The 11,154-nt window shown below is 40.1% G+C and overlaps 1 protein-coding gene across 1 annotated transcript; it reads left to right on the plus strand.

Annotated features, from left to right (window-relative positions):
* Window positions 1–1,979: 1,979 nt before the first annotated feature.
* rchy1 (ring finger and CHY zinc finger domain containing 1) lies at window positions 1,980–9,796 on the plus strand. Its single transcript, XM_012880376.3, has 9 exons — window positions 1,980–2,030; window positions 4,337–4,456; window positions 5,323–5,438; window positions 5,761–5,839; window positions 5,919–5,963; window positions 6,041–6,099; window positions 6,845–6,874; window positions 7,170–7,290; window positions 9,075–9,796. The coding sequence occupies exons 1-9, from the start codon at window positions 1,980–1,982 to the stop codon at window positions 9,267–9,269; spliced, it is 816 nt and encodes a 271-aa protein (XP_012735830.2). The 3' UTR covers window positions 9,270–9,796.
* Window positions 9,797–11,154: the final 1,358 nt, after the last annotated feature.

The raw sequence follows: 11,154 nt of genomic DNA on the forward strand, positions 1-11,154 counted from the left end.
AGAAAAAAACCTCTGGAGGGGTTCTTCTTTGTTGAAATGTTTTGTCTCTTCTCTGCAAGTAATTTCCCCTGTATGCTGATTTGTGTTCACTTATTTGCACAAACTGTTGCCTGATAATTAGTGAGCGTTTGGCCCAGCTCAAACTAGAAGACTGCAATACTTTTCAAGTTTTATTAATTGTGTATTGTAATCATCTGTATCCAATGCTTTTTCCATCCATCCATCCATTTCCTGACCCGCTTAATGCTTTTTATAGCCTAAAAATACGCCTTCTGTCATTTTCTGTTATCTATGCAATTAGTGATTTCATTAATTAATTCTATTAGAGCCAGAGATATTGTTCCATTGGATTTGAATTCATAATGGCTTTCTGTAAATAGATTTTCTATTTCAAAGAATTTGTCCAATCCAAATAGTTTTTTGTAGAATTTTGTTTTAAGAATTGGGGAAGTAAATATATAGGCATGTAGTTTATAAAGTGATGTCTATCCCCAGTTTTAAACAATGGCACCACTTTTGTAAATTTCATTTTGTAAGTAATTTTACCTGATTGAAAGGTCTAATTTCAGATGTAGGTTAGTAGTTCTGTAATTACTTCAATAATGTTTTTTTATAGTTATCATATCTATATTGCTTACTAGCTCCATGATTTCCTTTTCATCAGTGGCTCTTAAAAATGTACTTGGGTTTCTGTCCACCAAATTTTCTACACTTCTATGTTTGGTTGCCTGCAGTTCCTTTATTTTTGTTGCCAATTTTGGTCCCACATACACAAAGAAATCATTAAAACCATTCACCACGTGTGTGTGTGTGGGTGTGTGTGTGTGTGTTAAAATCATTAAAACCATTCACCACATCCTCCAAGTAATCAATACTTCTGTCATTTTTAATTAAATATTCCTGGCAATTTGTCGTTGTTGTTTTACGATGTTTTCTCAAAATGCCATTTAGAGCTTTCAATAAATCTTTAGCATTATTCCTTTTCTCTTTTTTACATGAAATTTTTTATAGTATTATTTCTTACACATTCTTCTAATGGTAATGTAATTTTATATGTCTTACACTTTTTATCTGCAACAATCTATGTTTTATGCTTCGTCTACATCATTTATGTTTCCATTTACAAGCGTTTTGAATCCCTCGAGTTACCAATGAACTATTTGTGTATTTATATGTACTATTGTTTTATTGGACAAATTTTTCTTATAAAACAAGGTGAATATTTTTTAGAAACTCCTCGTAAACTCTCTTTTTTTATAGATAATCTCCCTGTTCTATGGCTTCAAATCATCTTTTAATGCAGCCGTTGTTTTTTCGGTTCTTATTCTTGAATATTTATAACTACTGCTCTTTGTTGTTTCTATTGTTGAAGTAGTTTACAGGAAAAATTAGTTAGTGATCATTGATATATTTTAGAAGGAGTCTGTACTAGTCCCGCTTTAAATATCTCCACAAATTTCCCACTGAACTGTCTACTGTGTTTTGGTCTTAATGTAGATGTTTGTTCTCTAATGTTCTCTAACAAACCTTCACAGAACAGCTGGATTAACACTGGGATTTAATTGCACACAGGTAGACTCCCTTCACTAATGATGTAACTTAAAAGGGACAAATCTAATGCAGGTTATCTAATGCAGTTTGCACTGGACTTTACTTAGCCATGTCAAAGCAAACTGGGCTGAATACAAATAGGCCCACACGCAACCATTTCTGGATGATTTACTTCTACAAAAACGTTAAAAGCTCTTTCTTCATAGAAGCTATTTCCACTCATTAGGTTTATGCTGAATGCGAAGTTGTTCATGTTGAAAACAGGAAATACCTCGCAGAAAAAATTAAAAATCATGTTTTCACATTGGTCCTTGGGCTTTTTTCAGTCCCGTAGATGGCGGTCATACAGCTTGAGCTCCTTCTCAAGAAGAAGAATGTGGGCGGGGTGACAGAAAGCACGCGAAGAAGAGCCAGACGGTGGAGTAAACATGGCTTCGCCCGTCGGCTGTCAGCATTATGTGCGCAGTTGCCGCCTGAAAGTGAGTGAACTTTCCTGAACCTATTGCTGTCCGCCCGGACAAAACAGGGATTAGTTGAGTAGAAACCTGCTGGTTTAGTGATGAACTATTTAACCATCTCCTCAGAGCCGTCCTGTCAGTCAGCGTTACTGGGCTCCCTGATGGTGTTATTGCATAACGCTGTAGTGACTTATTATCAGTTATTGCATCGCTTGTAATGTCATAAAGTTCCCTTGCATAGACATTTAAAGGCGTCCTTCGTGATCTTATCAGTGTCCCGGGGCTATTTGCTAGGTTAGCTTAGCAGCCGCCAGTCACTCACTTGGACGCAGCTTTCCCGTTGAATTTTATCTACACTAAACACTTTCCTCGTTCATTTCCGTCTGGAGTTAGTTGAAATTCACCCTGTTGGAGATTTTTTTTGTAATTGTTGTTAAAATAAGGAGGTAAAAAAAAAAAACCTGAACGTTTAATTTTCCATATGTCTTAATTGGGTTAATTTTCTGACGGTCTGAAGATGATCACCCCTGACTGATTTCGTTTTAGTCAGAGAATACATTCAGAAACTATTAGCGTGCTGTTCATGTAATGTGGCCATAAATGTAGCACCATAAGTAAAATAATGAGTACATAAAGCTCTGGCATGCCAGTGATCGACACAGTGTTGCATTCATCAAGGCAAGGCAAGGCAAATTTATTTATATAGCACAATTCAGTACAGGGACAATGCAAAGTGCTTTACATGATTAAAATGTAGCAAATTAAAACAAAATAAAAGCAAGTAGGAATAAAATGTAGATAGAAATTAGAACAAAGAAGTGGTGATTCAGTTAACTAGAACAGTTGAAGGCAATCATAAACAAATATGTTTTTAATCTTGATTTAAAGAAACTCAGGCTTTCCGCACTTTTACAATTTTCTGGAAGTTTGTTCCAGATAAGTGGAGCATAGGAACTAAATGCTGCTTCTCCTTGTTTAGTTCTGGTTCTAGGTATGCAGAGTAGGCTGGAGCCAGAAGACCTTAGTGGTCTGGAGAGTTGATACACTGATAACAAGTCTGTGATGTATTTAGGTGCTAAGCCATTCAGAGATTTATAGACTAACAGAAGTATTTTAAAGTCTATTCTCTGAGATACAGGGAGCCAGTGTAAGGACTTTAGAACTGGGGTGATGTTCTCTACTTTCTTAGTCTTAGTGAGGACGCGGGCAGCAGCGTTCTGGATCAGCTGTAGCTGTCTGATCCACTTTTTAGGCAGACCTGTGAAAACACCGTTGCAGTAATCAATTCTACTAAATATAAACGCATGGATTAGTTTTTCCAGATCCTGCTGAGACATCAGTCCTTTAATCCTAGAAATGTTCTTCAGGTGATAGAAAGCCGACCTTGTAACTGTCTTTAGATGCTTTTGAAGGTTCAGGTCTGAGTCCATCACTACTCCCAGATTTCGGGCCTGATTAGTGGTTTTTAGCTGAAGCGACTGAAGCTGTGTGCTAACTTTTGATCTCTCCTCCATTGGTCCAAATGTTATTACTTCAGTTTTGTTTTTATTCAATTGAAGAAAATGTTGCCACACCCATGCATTGATTTCTTCTAGGCATTTATTCAGTGCCTGAATTGGTTCATAGTCACCTGGTGACATGGTGATGTAGAGCTGTGTGTCGTCTGCATAGTTATGGTAGCTGATGTTGTTGTTTTTTATTATCTGAGCTAGAGGGAGCATGTAGATATTGAAGAGGAGGGGACCCAGGATGGACCCTTGGGGAACCCCACATGTGATTTTTGTCATCTCTGATGTAAAGTTACCTACTGATACAAAAAATTCCCTGTCCTTTAAGTAGGATTTAAACCAGTGGAGAGCTGTACCAGAGAGGCCGACCCAGTTCTCCAGGCGTTCTAACAGAATGGAGTGATCAACAGTATCAAATGCTGCACTGAGGTCCAATAGTACCAGCACGGTGGTTCTTCCACAGTCTGTATTTATATGGATGTCATTAAAAACCTTGATAAGGGCGGAAGACTGCTTGAAACTAATAACATTTACGTTCTTTAAATAGACTGAAAGCCAATGCAAGGACCCAGACATGTTGTTTGTGGTAGGAAGGTTAGTGGGAGACTTTTGAAGGAATTCTAGGTGTCAAAGTGGAGACTGATCCAATCCTGTTTGGTCACTTATCACAGTAATGACTTCAATTTTTTCTTAGTCAAAGTTTTTGATTTAAAACTATATCTGTCAAAGATATTGGCTTAAATTGGCAGATTGTTTTTTTTTGTTTGTTTTTTTCTGATTGTTGACTTGATGATGTGATGACGCTTTGTTGTTCTGCAGGCTCCGTGCTGTGGCAAACTATATGTGTGTCGGCTCTGCCACGATGCAGAGGAGAACCACCAGATGGACCGCTTCAAAGTCAGGGAGGTTGTGTGCGCCGAGTGTGAAACCCAACAGAAGGTAAATGAGGATAAGGGGGGAAAAAACTGATGGGGCTCAAGCATAGCTTTGGGAAAGCTTTTGTTTTGTTTTTTTAGCTGGGAGGCCGTAAAGTTTATTTGACGATTCATAATAATATTAACGAGAGCAAGTATTTATTATGGTCACCTTTTTTGATCCTCTTAATATTGTGTTTTTGGCAGCAATTAACTTGACAGAAACAAAATAGCCTCCTGGTGTTGGCATGATTAAAAACAGTACATACACCTTGTTGGGCTGCTCTGGTCTTTACACACACTCACTGTCAGTATAAATGTGATTATATTTGGCTTTCAATGATGCATTTGAACTGTTCTTTTTCCAAGGTGGAATAACAAAAGGCAGCGTAAAAAATGTTAACACTTCAACCTCACCCTTTTTGTGGCATTCAACAGCTGGTGTCCTAACCACGGCTGGATATTTGTCTGTTTTTCTTGGTCGAATTGGTCAGGGCAAAAAAACCAGTTGGGAATTAAGGACTATGTGAAGGGCATTCCAGAAGCCTTATTTAGCCATTCCCACACCAGTTTGATTGAATGTTTGGGATCTATGCCTTATCGAAGCAAACAAAAACCCGTCAACCATGCAGGTGTTCCTGGTTCTGGAACTTCGGCTTCATGCACAAACAATGTAGATGAACCTTACCGATTCCACCGAGAAGAGACGCCAAATATCCAGAAGGAATTTGCGTTTTGGGTGTATGAATGTAACCTTCTGACTGAAAGTGTTGCAGCATGCCTCAGTGATTAAAATGTTGCATGTTCCCTCCGGGTCTATGTTCTGCAGCATGATTAGCTCACAGGATACAACAAATTTAAAAAGTAAAATGTTGGCCACTGCTCCTCCAGGCGCAGAAGACCTGTCAGCAGTGTCACGCTCAGTTTGGGGAGTATTACTGCGACATCTGTCACCTGTTTGACAAGGATAAGAAGCAGTACCACTGTCAGCCTTGTGGAATATGCAGGTGAGCATTTGTAGAGATGAGTAAGAACTCTGTGGTGAGCAGCATCTACCATCAGCAGGAATACAGAATCGAGCGTTTTCTTCACGGATTTGGAAAAATATGTTATTGTGTGACCGTAATCCCACCGTAATGTGACGTCAGAATTAAGATGGTATTATTTAAGCTCTTTGGCTCTTTTTGAAGAATCATAGTTACATTTGTTCCCGTACGGTATCTCTCAAAGGAATTAAAGTTGTGATGCAGATGCGCCCAAAGTGTCCCAGAAGATGCAGAACAATGTGTGAGCCGGACTTTCAGAGAAAGTCTCCTTTTTCTTCCACAGGATTGGGCCCAAAGAGAAGTACTTTCATTGTGAGAAGTGCAATTTGTGTTTAGCCCAGGATCTGCGAGGAAACCACAAGGTGATTTTGATCTACACCTCCACCTTTTTCTCCTGTGATAGTGGCCGCTTTTATTTCTGACTTCTGTGCTTCATTTCAGTGTGTCGAGAACGTATCAAGGCAGAACTGCCCAGTGTGTATGGAGGTAAACGCGCACACGTTGGGGTTTAGTGTATCTTTTTCTTAATCTTTGAATCTAAATAGTTTTCTTTGATTATGCAGGACATTCACACATCCAGGATTGGAGCTCACGTTCTTCCTTGCGGCCATCTTTTACACAAGTGAGACTGTTTTTTTTGTCCTCTGTCATTAGTGTTTAAACAATTAACTAATTATCTGATGTAAGCTGAGCTGTGGCGTTAACTAAAAAGTTTTAGATTCTAACAAAAGGCTTTAATACAAATATGATCAGGATTATGATCTTAGCACCAAAAAGAAAAGTACAGTGGAGAATAAATTAAACTAAAGTGCAGCAGTGAACGGGGAGCAACCACAGCAGGGTTCTGTTATGAGTAGCTGATTAGCTTTCCTGACTGAAGGCTAAAACTAATAGCTAGTAACGGCGGTATAAAAAATCAATGAAAGTGCATTTAATTTAAATAAATATCATTAAAGTTTTTTAAAGGCTTGAAACTGTCTTTAAGTGCTTTACATGATCCGTTCTCAGTATGTTTCCCTCCCACTTCAATTTCCCATAAAAGTAATCATATCGCAGCAGCTTCAGGAAACTAAAAAAGTTGCTGAGAGGCTGAGGTCGGGCCGTTCCTTGTCTGACGCGCTCGTTGACAAAAAAGAGGAATCCGCTGAGATCCACCAGTGCTGATATGTAAACTTTATTAACAAAAATAAAGCAAACGAATAACGTATCCAAAATATATCTTGACAAACGTTAATCACATCCACTGTATAGGGGTCAACAAAAAAAATACAGCGGCCCGCTCACCCACTCTCCTCCACTGACACTCCAACAGGTGAGTAATATGCCCAATTACCAATCTTTTGTCTTTTGTTTGTCTTTGTTCACAGGACCTGCTTTGATGACATGGTCAGAACGGGGTACGTCGAATGAGTCCTTTTTTTTCTGATTAGTTTAGTTGGCTGAAATGTGCTCTCTGCTCTCTCTGTTTAGCCGTTGGTTATAATATTAGCAGGTTTTCATTATTCAATATCAGGAAGCATCTTTCTCTTTTATCAGAGTCTAGAGTCTAACAGAGAAACGTTGAGCAGGAGCTCAAATATCAGGCTTCAGAGCATGCGTACTTACAGATTTACAGCGATGGAGTTACTGGAGTGTGAGCGCGTACTGAATGGCGCGTATAAGCCTGTTTCTGTGCCTGTGTGTTTGTTTCAGAGCGTACCGCTGCCCTCTGTGCATGCATTCTGCCTGGAGCATGGAGGAACACTGGGAAATGATAGACAAAGAGATCGCTCAGACACCAATGCCCACTGAATACCAGGGCACTACGGTCAAAGTAAGGATTCACTGATTCAGTTGATTTGTTTTAGCCGTTTCTCCACCTGCTTTGGCCACCTGGAGGTTTCTTTGTTTAAAGGACACCAGCCCAAATTAGATAGAGAGCCTCCGGTTTGAAGTCATGCAATCAATTCTGTGTTGGATTTACAGGTAAATCTCAGAATACAGTGAAAAAGGTCAATACTGTGAAACGAGTTACGAGATTCCTCACACATAGAATTATTTCAAGCTTTTATTCCTTTCATTTTGATGATTATGGCTTATAGATGATGGAAACTGGAATTCAGTGTCTCAGAAAATTAAAATATCGTGATAAGGTTTAAAAACTGGAAACTCATGGTGTCACCCCCTAAACAGCTAATCAACTCAAAACACCTGCAAAGGTTACCTGAGCCTTTAAATAGACTCTCACTCTGAGTCAGCCGGCGACACAATTATGGAGAAGGCTGCTGACTGGACACGTCCAGAAGACGGACAACAGTACCCTTCACAAGGAGGGGAAGCCACAAAAGGTCATCGCTGATGAAGCTGGTTGTTCAGAGTTCAGGATCCAAGCATTTTAACAGCCTTGAGACGATTGTCAAACGAATTCTGTTCAACAATCCAGGGGAGCTTCAGAAGGAGCGGACTGAGGCTGGAGTCAGTGCGTAAAGAGCCAGCATACAGACGAATGCTGGACATGGGCTACACATGTCCTATTCCTTGTCACAACCATCTCACCTGGGCTAAGGAGAAACCGCTGCTCTTTGGACTGTTGCTTAATGGTCCAACGTTCTGTTTTCGGATGAAAGTAAAGTTTTTATTTCATTTGGCAATCGAGGTCGCAGAGTCCAGAGGAAGAGCAGCAGCACCCGCACTGCTAGAGGTCCAGTGTGAAGTTTGTAATATCACTGATGATTTGGGCTGCCATGTCATCTGCTGGGTTTCCTGAAGTCCACAGTAAACGCATTTTATGGAGATGCTGATTTTATTCTCCAGGACGTGGCACCTGCCTGCCCCGCCAAAGGCACCAAAGGCTGCTTCAGTGACCCATGGTGTTGCTGTTCTTGATTAACCAGAAAACTCCCCTGACCTGTACCCCATAGAGAATCTATGTGGCTTTGTCAGGAGGAAGGCGAGACACCAGACCCAACAACCTGAAGACAGCTCAAAGAAGCCTGGGCTTCCCGAACACCTCAGCAGAACTGGAAGGTCGACCTCTACCTCAGACGCAAGACTTCTGCAGTCTTTAACTGGGTTTCTCCTTGAATGGCCCATTATTCATCTGGATCCAACTTCTTATCAACTCTGACCAGGTGTACCGACAGCTGAAAACCATCCTCCCAGCATCATGATGCCACAAACCACCATGCTGCACAGCGTGGAAGGTGCTTGGTGTTGCTAAACATAAATTACATGCAAGTAGACTTCACTAATTGAGTGAGTTGTGATAAGGAAAGGACCGCACAGGGTTTTATTTGGAGTATTAGGGTAAAAGGCTGATCAAAAATGCACCTCACACGTTAAAAAAGTTAAAACAATGTAGCATTTTCCTTCTTTTTTTATTATTATTATGGGCTGCTTAAGCTGATCTATCCCATAAAATGCATTAAAATTAGGAGTTACGACAATTTGGTTACAGGTCTAGGCATATGAATATATTTATAGGGCTCTATAATCAAGTAGAAATAGATGGCAAGGGTTCACCAATCAGAATCAAGTATTTTGATAGAGACAGGTTTAAAATGTTTCCTGTTGCATCTTCCATAAGCAGTTGAACCCCTCCTCTCTTCTTCATTGTAGGTTATTTGTAACGACTGCCAGTCCCACTGCACCGTGGCTTTTCATGTGTTGGGGATGAAGTGCGCCGAGTGCGGCTCTTACAACACAGCGCAGGATGGAGGCCTCATCCAGCAGCAGCAGCAGCAGCATTCAGACCAGTACGCCGAGAACGAGCCAGAGCCGCAGGATCAACATGAGTCCCAGACGCCGCATTAAAAGCCCCAACGGATGACGTTTTACACTTCTGACATTTGATTGAACTTAAACGTGTTAATATAAAACAATGAAACCATGGACTGATACTGTATTCTACCCTAAACAAGTAAATCCCTCCGTTCCTCTCCTCCATCTCACCAAACAGGAGATGAAGGAGGCATCGTTAAAAACCTGAGGAATCTCCAGTCCAGGCCTGCAGACTGGTTACAGTCACAGACATGAATGCTTTTAGACTGACGAATCAGAGTTCAGATTGTGCCATATGCCTCGTTTAAAAGCTTAACAGAGTTATCTTTTGTGTTATAAATGTTATTTTAAAGAGAATCCGTTTTGGAAAATTCTCAAAAAAAGAGATCTAAAGCAGAGTGTTGCTTCATCATAGCTGTCGGTTGTAGAGCTCCACCGTCAGTCAAACACAGTGGCCTGCAAAAGTATTCACACCCGTGGCATTTTCCGTGTTTTGTTGCCTCCCAGTTTGGAATTAAAATTAATTTAGAGATTGTACCCTCATTTACAGAACACGTCTACAACTTTGAAGGTGTCTTTTATTTATTGTGAAGCAAACAACAAACGGTACAAAACAGAAAAAGACCCCCCTAAGGTCAGTACTTTGTAGAGCCTCCTATTGCAACAATTACAGCTACAAACTGCTTTGTCTCCGTCTCTGAGCTCACCACACCTGGCCTCTGGCATTTCTGCCCATCCCTCAAAGCTAAACTGCTTCAGCTCCTTCATGTTGGGTGCTTTTTGCCTGTGAACAGCAATCTTCAAGTTCAACCCCACATTCTCAATTGGATTGAGGTCTGCACTTTGACTAGGCCATTCCAACACGTGTTGCTTTACTGGTATGCTTCATGTCATTGTCCTCCTGTGCCCCCCGTTTCAGAAGGATGGCCGATTTCTACCTCACTCTGTCATACTCAGCATTTTCAGTTTCAGAACAGGTGAAATCAGTCAGGTAACTAAACTCAGCGTCCAATCAACCCTGAGTTAAGCATGAGCACAAGCATGAAAGAAGCCCTCATGGCAACGGCAGGAAATAAGAAGCCTGGAAGTGCACATTTCCCACGAGTGGAATTAGAAATCTTTAATGAAGGCATATGGAGAAGATTAAATTATAACTAACAAAAAGAAAATGCTGTTGCTGCAGAGAAAACAAGTTGGTGGCAGAGGATTGCTGAAAAAGTCAGTGCATTAGTGATTTGACGGAGAATTAAAGCTGTATTCCTCTCATTCAACACCCAAAAAGGAGAAGAGGGGGGTTCATTGATTTCATGTGTAGGTGAAGCCAGACAGACACAAAAATGATGCGTGAGCAAATCAAGGTGAAATATAAAACTACAGTTTAATCAAGGTCCAGTTCTTATGTTTAACCTTAATCAACTAAAGCATTAATTGGCTATAATCAACATTTGCAGTTGATGGGATGCTGTGAGTTATTGAAATAACTGATATGTTCGTTCATCTTTTTTCCAGAATTTGGCTTCACCCATCCTTCTAAAAATGAATTGACACTGATTTTCTTGTAGGTGTGCCAACCTCATTTTATATTAATCATATAGGCCATATTTATACGCTAAGTAGAAGTAAAATTGGTGTTATTTAAGTGTGGAAATCCCAATGGTGTTGGGAGGGTGGATATATATAAGTGGAAACTAAAATTTATGAATGGAAAATTAGAGCTGGAAGTCTCAAAATTTGATACAGAATAAATTATTGCTTTCATTCTGTGTAGATCTTGTATTAATCTTGTGGGTCTCTGACAATGAAACACCTTTAAACTCAACAACTGAGTGCAACCGTAACATTCCTGACAGTGCGACAAACATTACAAACATTGCCATAAAAACTAAGTGCAGCAGAAATAAAAAGAACTGAGAGCGTC

This window comes from Fundulus heteroclitus, chromosome 12 (genome assembly GCF_011125445.2).
Source record: "Fundulus heteroclitus isolate FHET01 chromosome 12, MU-UCD_Fhet_4.1, whole genome shotgun sequence".
NCBI classification, from domain to species: Eukaryota; Metazoa; Chordata; class Actinopteri; order Cyprinodontiformes; family Fundulidae; genus Fundulus; species Fundulus heteroclitus.